General features: G+C 34.7%; 1 protein-coding gene across 1 annotated transcript; it reads left to right on the top strand.

Annotated features, from left to right (window-relative positions):
* Positions 1 to 936: 936 nt before the first annotated feature.
* Positions 937 to 1726, top strand: LOC120197961. Its single transcript, XM_039199360.1, has one exon. It carries the CDS (start codon positions 1037 to 1039, stop codon positions 1724 to 1726), a length of 690 nt encoding a protein of 229 aa, XP_039055291.1. The 5' UTR covers positions 937 to 1036.
* The last annotated feature ends 10443 nt before the right edge of the window (positions 1727 to 12169 follow it).

Genomic DNA, 12169 nt, shown 5'->3' with positions numbered 1-12169 from the left:
TTGGATAAATTATGTATTTGATCGTCCAATTATCACTTCGATTATATTTTAATCATCTAACTACTTTTTTTCTAAAAAATATCATTGACGTTATATTTTGATCACTTACAGTTAAAATGACAATAATAATGTTGATGTGTTTATGTAATTTTTTTGTGCCTTTTCATATATTCAGCTAGAGCTAGGGTTAAATAAATTGTTTCGTCTTTTCTAGATATATGAAGGAACCTTCATGAAATTTTCTTGGAAATTCCCCCACCTGAAATCTTGATATATACGATCAGTTATCAGATTTCATGTCGCCTTCTCACAGAACATAACTACAACACAGTTGATTACCATAAAGAAGAAAACATAAAACATTATTACATAAAAAAGGATTATAATTAATTTAGTATACTAATTGTTTAATCCCTCTTTCGCAACATCTTGTCTCTTCTACGGTTCCGCCTTGTGAGAAATGAACACAAGCTGGCACCCAATCCCTCGTGCATGCATTTTTTTTATACACCAGTTTATGTCTCTAACACCCCAACAATATTATCTTAACAGCTTAATATTTAATAGAGTATATTATTCGAACTCGAATATATATGTCAGAGTATGATATTGTAAAAGCTGTCTCATTGGTAAAAATGAGTATCGTTCTCTTTATAAGTTTCCGAATTCGAACAACTACATCTGTGAGTTATCAATGATTAAAAAAATTATAAATAGATATTTCTTTATAATCACTAATACTATTAAAAAAATACTATATCTTCAATCTTATCTAGTTGGATATAGGTATAAGATAAAGAAACATTTTGGGTGGCTTATGCGGAAGGTTCCTGCAAACAAATATGGTTCCTCAGCTGTTACCAATTGTCCCACGCCCGTACTCTGAAGGAGACTTCGTACGCATTTTCTCACGGATCTCAGATCTAGTTTAGGATAACTTGTCCTAAATGGAATCAATATAAAGCCATGTTCAAGTGTTGATTAGCCTTTCACAGCCCCATCATCATCAGCATCACTATTTCCTTTGTTTTCGAGTATGGCAAATCTAAATTTCAGTGCTCTAAGGGACTTACATAACTCTGCTAATGACCTCCTTCACTCGCCGACAATCAAGCGAGCACTCGTTCACCAGGGTCAAGAGAAATGGGTTCATCAAGTATCCGAATCGTCTCTCAGGATGTTGGATGTCTGCGGCATTTCCCAAGACATTCTTTTGCTCGTCAAGGAACACGTCCAGGACCTGCAATTCACTCTGCGCCGAGTGAGCACCAATCAGTCCGATATCGGAACCAAGATGGCGGTTTATGACAAGTACTCGAAGAAGCTAAAGAAAGAGACTCTCAAGTGTTTGCAATCACTAAAATGGATGAAAAACAAGCCTGTAGCCAACGACATCGTAGCAGCCATCGACGATAATCTGTCGATGGTTGTCGATGTGCTACAAGAAGTGAGAGTGACATCGATATCCGTGGTGGAGTCACTGCTTTCCCTCATTTCGATTCCGTGGCTGGAGAGAAAATCGGGTAAGGGGTATTTCGGATCGAAGTTCATGCAATCGAGTAGGCAGAGATTTTATGATATAAGCGATGAAATGGCGGTTCAGAGCGCGAATAAACGACTGCAGGCAGTGGAAATAACGATTGAGGATCTTGAAGCAGAGCTAGAGTGCATATTTAGACGTTTAATCCAGACCAGAGTTCTGCTTCTTAACATACTTACCAACTAATCAACATACAATATGAACATATTTTTCCCCTTTCAACTGGAAAATTATTCATTGGTTAGTTGTTATGCTAATTAAAACTTGATAGCTGGATAGGCTGATTTAGTGATTAAATAACTTCTGCATTCTTTGATTCTTTTCAATAAGATCACAGTCCTAATTGTTGGTATCTTGTAATTACTTTAAATATTTATAATATAATTATATTATTCTTCATTCAAACCAAGACTTTTTTTTAAACAATGGAACCAAGACTTTTTTTTAAACAATGGAACCAAGACTAAAATTTTAAAATTTAATAAGTATAAAAAGTAAAATTGATCAAATTAGATTATATTTATTAAATTCACATGTTACACCTAGTATAAGAATTGATGAATAGAATTTAACTATTATTATTGTTGAGGGTTTTCTACTTATAGATAATGTAAATTAAATATATATTTTTAGAATAATCTGGGATGATTATAAGGTACATGTTCAATTTTTTTCTTAAACTATAATAAAATATATACATTTTGTAAATACAATTGCTCAAACTCAAATCGATAAGTTCATTTTAAGATTGAAATTGAATATAAATATTTTTAAAATATAATATAAAAGTTGTCATGAAATGAATACACGTGAATGTTTCCGTGTCTAGTAGTTCTCCCTTCAATAATATCTTCTTAAGCTAACCAGTAGTGTTTAAATTAAGCATCCAATTAGTTGGATTAAAATTGTATAAATCAATAATTGAGTGCATGTGTTTAGCTATGTGATGATCCAGGTTCCAAAGCAACCAACATAATAATTGCTTATAATTTATAAACTTAGACAAAGCAACCAACACTTGATTATATTAATAATCACATCAACAATTAGTTTAAATTTTAACATTTCAATTAAATAAAATTTAATTAAAAGTCATTTCTACATTAAATTTTTATAATATTCAATTTAAATTAATTATTTAATAATTATATTAAAAATATAATATCTGCTAAATAGATCTTAAATATAGGAAATAAATAAGAGAAAATAACCTCAGTGACCGAAAATTCCTTATAATATACGATTTTGACCAACTTTTTTTCGATTTGCCAAAATGACCAACAAAATCGCAACGCGATATTCAGTATCGCAAATCAATTTCCAGATTCGCAACGCGATTTTGACTATTGCATTGCGATTTTCCAAATTCGCGTTGTGATTTTAGATATCGCAACGCGATAATACAAAATCGCAATGCGCGCCATTAGTATCGCAACACGTATTTTATTTTCAAATTCCAAACACGAATATTAATACATCCCGTAATTGCAACTCTTAACCTAAAACCCTAAATCACAACTCAGTCTCATCTCCATCTCTCACTCTCTACGGCGACATTCGTCCCCATCTCCGATGAAATTCATCCCCATCTCCGGCGAAATCCGTCTATATCCATCTCTCATAGCCACCCTCACAATCATTCACGATCAGAAATGGAAAATCAACCAAATCAACCACCGAGGGTTAGTTTTTTTAATTTTTTTTATTTTGAAATTTTTGCATTATTATTAGGTTTTTCATATTGAAATTGATGATAAGTTTACTGGTAATTTCAATAATAGATTAACCATTTCACTTAGATTGCTTATTAAATTCATTCGATTGCTACCAATACTGCTAAATTGTTTAGTCTTTAACCCTGTAAAGTTAGTATTTGTCTTTGTTTTGTCTTTTGGTTGAAGTAATGCAATTCATTCAAGTTTCAATTTTAGACAATGATTATTTGAAACCGAGGATCGCAACGCGAAATGAAAATCGCAACGATAAAATCGCAACGCGATTTTAGTTTCGCGTTGCGATTTTCTCGTTGCGATTTTCATTTCGCGTTACGATTATATCGTTGCGATAGTCAAATTCGCGTTGCGATAGTCATTTTCGTGTTGCGATTTTCATTTTCGTGTTGCGATTTTAAGTTTCAGAAACTATTATTCTTCTGCAAATTGAAACTTGAATGAATTGCATTACTTCAACCAAAAAACAAAGACAAATACGAAATTCACAGTGTTGCAAATTTAAGTTTGAAGAATAAACTACTACTACTCTTTATGTTTATTATTGTTTTTGGTATATCTTCACAGTGTAGTTTTTGGTATATCTAACTGGGTATGTTTATTGTTTTTGTAGAACTTTTTTTCGGCTCAATTGACCTTAAGGAATAAAATAAGTGTAGTCACTACAATTGTGTCGAAGCTTTCACCTGTACAAAGAAAATTGTTTGAGGATACTTGCTTCGGGCCATGGCTGAAAGTACAACATCCGGATGGAGATGTTATGTTGACCCATTTGTGGCTTCAGACCATGACTAGCGATCTACCGGAGAGTATAAAATGTGGTAATGAAGAGATATGGTTTCATTTTCCACCGGCGTATACGTGTTTTGGGCGGGAGGAGTTTTACTTAATCACTGGTATACGCTTCGGACACGATGATGTAGGTCGATACACTAGTCATATTACCCGTCCATCATGGTTATCCCAGGTTTTTCTTGAGCTGTCAATGGAGAAGCCGAATTTACACGTCGACGACTTGACGAGATTATTGAATAAGAAAGATGGTTTTACTCGGATGGATGACGTCAATGTTGTCCGAGTATGCCTTTTAGTACTTTTGCATGCCGGCTTTTTAGGCAGAGAGGCCAGACAACCTATTCCTAAGGACCTAATATTATTGGTAGAGGACCTAAATGCATGGAACTTGTTTACGTGGAGTTTGTATCTATGGAAAGCTACCTGGAATAAGTTGTCGTCTGCCTTTGATGACCGCAAAAGTTTGTGTGGCGATGGTTCCAAATACACTTTGCCAGGCTTTATTTGGGCCTTTAAGGTAATAATTTCTATTTAATGTTTCTAAAATTATAATTAATTATTTAACAATTACTAATGTTTGTGTATTATATTGTTTTTGTAGATTTGGATATTTGAGGCTTTTCCCGACATGCAGACATATGCATTAAAAACTTCAAATGATATTCCTAGAGTTATTTCCTGGAAGAGGAAACGGCGGTTGTTGATTTGGGAAGAGTTACTACGGTATACGACAATAAATGATGTAAGTTAACACAAATACTACCATATATAAACAAGTTATTACTAGTACACGTTTAACTTTGTTTGAGCTTTTATATTGTTAGGATGCCAACACTCCATTACAGAGGCTGAAACCCACGGAGGCTGAGCTTGCCACTGATTGGTGGCAAGCTAGTAAGCATTTTTTTGATGGCACAGATGATGAGCAGCCTCCACTTCGAGAGCCATCACCTGATCGACCACACTATACACCTCTACAACGAGAGCCATCATCTATTCTGTCATATCATCGAGCCTCTTCTCCACCATCACCTCATGATAGGTAACCGGCAAAGATGCCACGATATTTATCTCCCTGTTCTCCACCTCCACGGGATGAGTTAGGGGAGTTACGTGATGAGGTCAATGCCTTGCGTGAGGAGGTCAGTACTTTACGCGATGACAATGGTGCATGGCGTGACGAGGTATCTACTTTACGTAGTGAGGTAGCGTGTAACACCCTTAACTCATATCCAACCCGAATACAAGTCCGAGGTGTCACATTGACTTTTCAAACTTTGACACTTATAGAAAATCACGGGAATTTTTAAAACTTTCATTAAAACGAAATACATTAATTTACATAAAACTATAAAATACAAAATCGATCAGAGTATTCGTAATTAACACTTATTACATGCCCACATTCTATACATAACCAAGTACATACTTTTTCAATTACTTCTGATCTGATCTCTTAGTAGTATTGTTGTCCGTGCTACTTCTATTTCCACTTTTCCTGATTCTTTGTACCTACGTGTAAATCACTTACACGCTAAGTCATAGACTTAGTGAGGCAATAAATGAATATGCAACAATAAACTTATGAATGTTCATACTTACCATTGGATCATGACATTTCAAGATGCATGTATCTATCACACGATAACATATATAATCATATAATGCACATACGAAACTTACCTTCTTGTATCACTTTCACTTTAATTCGGTATTTCAATTGTATTGCCCATGTATATTATTGAGAATAGAGGTATGTGAGTGCATTGAGGTTGTGCACTAATGCTGTCACCACAGCTCGTATCAATTCCCTCGTGGGGCACCGAACCTTAGTTCAGTATTCATCCTGAAGGACCACGATCCAGAGGTCACAATATAAACTGTTCATATGTGCCTTTAAACATATGTAAACTGTTCATATGTGTCTTTAAACATATGTAAACTGTTCATATGTGCCTTTAAACATATGTAAACTGTTCATATGTGCATTTAAACATATGTAAATTGTTCATATGTGCCTTTAAACATATGTAAACTGTTCATATGTGCCTTTAAACATATGTAAACCCTCGACTCTTGGCATGCCAACTACACCTATAGTTCTCATATCGTATACTATGGACATTATTCTTATACCTTTCATATCACTTGTTCTTTCTCTTCTGTCACATACCACATGTATGTGTAATTATATATTTCATATCATATCACATGTATCACAAGTGCATACATTCACGTAGATCATGTAGCTCATATCACTTAATTCATATCATGTTCTCATATCACATATCATATCACCATAATTATTATGTATGCATGTTCACAATCATTGTATTATAAAAATCAACATAAGGATTAGACTTATCAACAGTCTTATTCCATTATACTATACATATAGTATGCACTTACCTTAGCTTTGCTTTGATTCGATTCTAATCCTTTGATCGTTCTGGAATAAGCTTACTTTTAGTATCTACATAATCACACATGGATCTATATCAGTATTATAACTAATATACTCTAATGGTTCACTCTTTAGACTAAGAGAAAAGTCAATTTCATCTTTTAATGAAGGTATGCATCGATGCACTACTGATGCATCGGTTAATAAAAGGTATTCGATGTAGTATTATTGTTGGGATGCATCGATGCACTCTTTATGCATCGATGCACCGATTGCATTCGATGTTTCACTATTAATGGGATGCATCGATGCACTACTTATGCATCGATGCACGAATTACATTCGATGTCTTTATTTTAAAAGAGTGCATCGATGCACTACCAATGCATCGGTGCACATTCAAACAATTTCTGGGTTTTAACCTTGATGCATCGATGCACTATGAATGTGCATCGGTGCACTCTACCCAGAATCCTCTTTTTGAACCCGAAAGTTCATTCATTTTGGATTAAATCTTTCATGTTTCATCCCCTTTTTCATTCTTAACTCTAGTACACATCCTTAAACCAATTTATACACATTTATTTCATCTTTAACCTTCAAATCCTATCCTTCATATGAAATTCAAGAATTACATCAATAATCCAACATGTTTGAATTCCACTTTTAACACTTCATATATCTTAACTAGATTTATGACAAGTCAAATTTAACTTTCAATTATAGTTATGAACTCTATTCCAAGATTTCATTTAAGAACTTCAAATCTTAAATCTCTCCTAACTCCATCATCCTTTGATGTTAAGATAACTTAAGCTTTCCTTTAGCTTAGTTATCATCTAATGATCAAAACCCAAATCTTAAAATTAACAAATAATTAACTAAGTAGAAGACTCACCTTTAAGCTTGGAGTTACGAGAGGAGAGGAAGGAGAAGGAGAAGTTCTGGAGAAATATCTCCCTATATGCTTATCTCTTAATAAAGAGATAAGATAATTATCTTTTAGATAAAAAGACCATTTTGCCCTTTAATTCCTTTAATAATTACTAAAACTTTTAGGATTTATCTCCAGATAAATCATTGAACTAATCCATTCTTCTATTTTAACCACTAAATTCTGAAACTTTACCGTTTAGTCACTAACCCATAGTTTGGGATGTTACATAGCGGCTCTACGTGAGATGGTAGCATCGTTGTAGAATGAGGTTCATACTCTACGCAACGAGGTAAGTTTAAGATTTTTCATATTTAACTTGATTTACTCGTAATTTCACTTAGATTAACCATTTCACTTAGATTGCTTAGTAAATTCATTCGGTTGCTGTCAATACTGCTAAACAGTTCTAAAATAACCCTGTGAAGTTAATATTTGTCTTTGTTTTGTCTTTTGGTTGAAGTAATGCAATCCACTCAAGTTTAAATTTGTAGAAGAAGAATAGTCGGAATACGAAACTTAAAATCGCAACGCAAAAATGATTATCGCAACGCGGAAATAACTAACGCAACGCGAATTTGACTATCGCAACAGGATAATCGTAATGCGAAATAAAAATCGCAACGTGAAAATCACAATGCGAATTTAGTTTTGCGTTTTGATTTTGGTTTCGCGTTTCGATTTTGGTTTCGCGTTGCGATTTTTATTTCGTATTGTGATTATCCCGTTGCGATAGTCAAATTCGCGTTGCGATAGTCATTTCCGCGTTGCGATAGTCATTTTTGCGTTGCGATTTTAAGTTTCGTGTTACGATTTTAAGTTTCAGAAACTATTCTTCTTCTGCAAATTGAAACTCTAATGGATTGCATTACTTCAACTAAAAGATAAAGACAAATACTAACTTCATAGTGTTGCAAATTTAAGTTTCAAGAATAAACTACTACTCTTTATGTTGTCCTTGAACATGCACTAAACCTATATGATGTCCTTTTAAATGTTTATATAAGTGCTTACTTCCAGAATATTATCTGATGCATTTTGTGAACTATGATAGAATAATGACTTGAGTGAATACTGTGCAAGTTTGAAACATATTTGTCTTTGTTTTCACTGTTTAATATCATGTCTGTTTATTTACTGATTTATGTATTAATTTATTTTTAGCGGCCCGATAAGGTAGATGCTTTACGTCGAGTTTTTCTTGCATGACGGGGTTCACGCATCAGACGGCGTGCACGTGCCATTACGTCTCCGTTCACCCCAATAGTGCGAAGACTCTGTAAGAAGAAGCCCGACTCACCTGTCATCGTTCAAGAGGCATCTCCTATCGTTCAAGAGGCCTCTATCATCCCTCAAGAGTCCCCTCCCACCGTTCAAGAGGCCCCTGTCATCGTTGAAGAGGTCTCTCCCACCATTCAAGAGCCCGATTCACACGGCGTAATATGTCAAATTATTGAGAAACCCCCTCACGTGCCGGACATGATGGATGACTGTTGGTTTTCGTATGAGTTACCGGCCAATACCATTCCGGCAGATGAAGTGGAGAGGAGACAATTACCGTAACAATTCTGGATAATACCCTTTGGGCTAAGACCGCAGTTGATTTTTATCTATATGAGCAGATCCAGGGGTGTTACGCTGACATATACAAACTCAACGATGATATGCATTTGTTGATTGACCGGTCTTGGTGGGGTGTGTTATTAGGGGTTGAAGACAAAGGCTATTTCGATGGGGGGTAAGTCTTATATTTCTTCATATATTTCATTTTGATTAATTTTTTTTTAATTTATGTAATTCACTAATATATGTCTTTTTTTTGTAAAACAGCATATTGATGCATGGGTGTCACGTCTTCTAATAGTAAGGAAATTGAGGAAAAATAAAAAAAATACGCGATATACAATTATGCCGACGTCTTTTCACGTAGTTCACTTGAAGAATCAACGACAGGAATCATATGTGTTGGCTAATGGACAAGCTAAACTTTATCCTGCGTGGTGGGAGGTTGATAAGGTTAGTATTTATTTTTTAAATATTTTAAAGGTGTTCATAAATAAGTGTGCAATTTGAATTATTACTTATGATTGCAGGTGTTTATCCCTGTTTTGGAACGTACTTATTGGCTTCTCGTCGAGCTTCAGCTCTCATCCATGAAGATAATAGTATATGACAACATGATAAATTACATATCATTATCTGATTTGAGAGATATTATTAAGGGATGAAGCTCTCATTTGGCTAAATTCTTGGATGCGATTAATTATTGGACTTATTCTGGAAACAAGAAGCCAAAGAAGTTCAATGTCACAGTTATCAGAGACGTGACCGCGCCACAACAAACGCATGAAGCCAGAGGGGATTGTGGTCCTCTCATATGCATGTGCTTGGAGCGTTTGACGACAGGAAGTACACAGTTTCTACCTCCCACCGATAGAGATAGAGGTACAGTAGGCTTGTGGTTTCGGCATTTTATGGCTAGAGCGATATATGCGAGATGCTGCCTACCTGCATCCGCGTTATGAAAGTGTCCATAAACAATTTGTAAGTCAAATGCAAGTGTTGTTAAGTACCTAGAATTCAATAATAATTTGATGTTTGTTGGTTTTAGATGTGTAGAAAGTGTTGTTTGAGCAAATGTTTAGTTTCTACATGTTAATCCTGAAGTGAGCTGCGTGAAATTGATGTATGGGTGCATAAACAACTGTCTGTGGTACATTTTTTTATTGTTTAATTGATTCTTAAAAGTCTGATTTGTTTAATTAATTTGTAAAAGTTGATTTGTTTAATTGATGTGTAAATAATTCTTATTTGTGCTTGTTTAATTGATTTATAAAAGTTGATTTGTAAAAGTTGATTTGTTTAATTGATGTGTAAATAATTCTTATTTGTGCTTATTTAATTGATTGAAATGTAAAAGTTGATTTGTTGATTTCAATATGCATCATATTGAAGGCAAAAGACTTGTTGAAGGTACACTTTCGTAACGCTAAACTCAAAATCGCAATGCGAAAGTCAAAATCGCAATGCGAAAGTTAAAATCGCAATGTGAAAGCCAAAATCGCAACTCGAAAGTCAATTCGCGTTGCAATAGTCTAATACGCTTTGCGATTTTCTCGTTGTGATAGTCAAATTCCCGTTGCGATAATCAAATTCACGTTGCGATAGTCAAATTCGCGTTGTGATAGTCAAATTCGCGTTGCGATAGTCAAATTCGCGTTGCGATTTTTGAGTTGCGATAGTCAAATTCGCGTTGCGATATTCAAATGAATGTGTAATAAGTGATAACAACTGAACAGATCATAGCAATGTTCAAACTCAAGTTACTAATACATGCCTAACTGAAAATGTTAAAAGTTTACACATAAAATACACATAATAGTCAAATTCGCGTTGCGATATTCAAATGAATGTGTAATAAGTGATAACAACTGAACAGATCATAACAATGTTCAAACTCAAGTTACTAATACATGCCTAACTGAAAATGTTAAAAGTTTACACATAAAATACACATAATACAACGTTTTCATTTAAAAATCACCTAAGTTAATAGTCCCAAAAGGTGAAGCCGGTTGTGATTTGGATTTTGATTTTGATTGCGATTTTGATTGCCTTTTTCTTGACACCATATGAGCTTTGGATTTTGATGAGGATCCATATTTTGGTAGAGGAAAAGATGATTGTGATGGCACTGGTGATCCACATGTCAACCTTGTATGACCACTTTCCTTGCACCGACTACATGTCGATCTCTTCTTCTCTTCACCTTTAGACGGTATACGATCGTGAATTTTTGGTCGGCCAGGTAGCCTTCTGTCCATGGCTGGTGGCAAAACTATTTGTAAGTCATCTGGTATGTCCCACTCAGAAGGATGTAGAATAGGGTAGATAATCTCGGCATAAGTCTGTCGATATACTTCTATAGTGTAACAATCCATAGCGTATGCGCTTAAATCATCTTGGTTTAGATGAAGAGCAACTTTTATAACATGGCCACACGGATAACCAGATGTTTGCCATTTCATACAACTACACATCTTTGCATTTAGATCGACAAGCCCATTTAAGTTATTATCCTGTACTTCAAACAAAGTGTTTGAACATGGTTCAACTCTCCATGACGTTGACTTCACAACACGTTTCGTTATCTTTTTTTCAGTTCATGGTGTAACACGATGTTCCAATGTTCCTTTAAATTTAAATAAATAATACTTAGTAAAATATATGATAAGTTACGAATTTAAAGAAATAATACATGCATGATTTCTTTTCTTGTAGTACCACTGTTGAATAGAGGCTTGAAAAAACTCCAATAACATAGTAATGGGTAATTTCCGGGAATGACGACTTAGAGCGTTTATTGATTCTGCACTATTAGACGTCATGAAACCATATATTGCTCCAAGTTGATGTACTCTTGACCATCTTTCAAACCCGACATCTTATAGTGTTTGAGCACACTGAGGTAAAACACGTCTTAAACAATTTATATGCTTATTAAAATCCACTTCCCGATAAGCTTTTACAGCCTTCCAGTATGCCCATTTGTGATTTTTTATACCAGAAGACCTTGATTTTAGATTTCTATACAAATGAACACCACAAAGTCCATGAAAAGCATCTGGGAAACACCTTCTAACAGTATTGTCAATTGAGTTTGCCCTATCGGATATGATTGTCAGATTGCTAATAAGACCTATGCAATCCCTACGATGCCCTATAAACCATGTCCATGAATCAGAGGTTTCAGATTTGCCAACCCC

The sequence above is a fragment of the Hibiscus syriacus genome, unplaced genomic scaffold (genome assembly GCF_006381635.1).
Source record: "Hibiscus syriacus cultivar Baekdansim isolate YM2019G1 unplaced genomic scaffold, ASM638163v2 tig00117056_pilon, whole genome shotgun sequence".
Classification (NCBI taxonomy): Eukaryota; Viridiplantae; Streptophyta; class Magnoliopsida; order Malvales; family Malvaceae; genus Hibiscus; species Hibiscus syriacus.
This window is presented reverse-complemented; position numbering and strand designations above follow the sequence as displayed.

Excerpts from the sequence above, each read along its gene's own strand:
- LOC120197961 (XM_039199360.1), top strand. The coding sequence starts at position 1,037 with ATGGCAAATCTAAATTTCAGTGCTCTAAGGGACTTACATAACTCTGCT.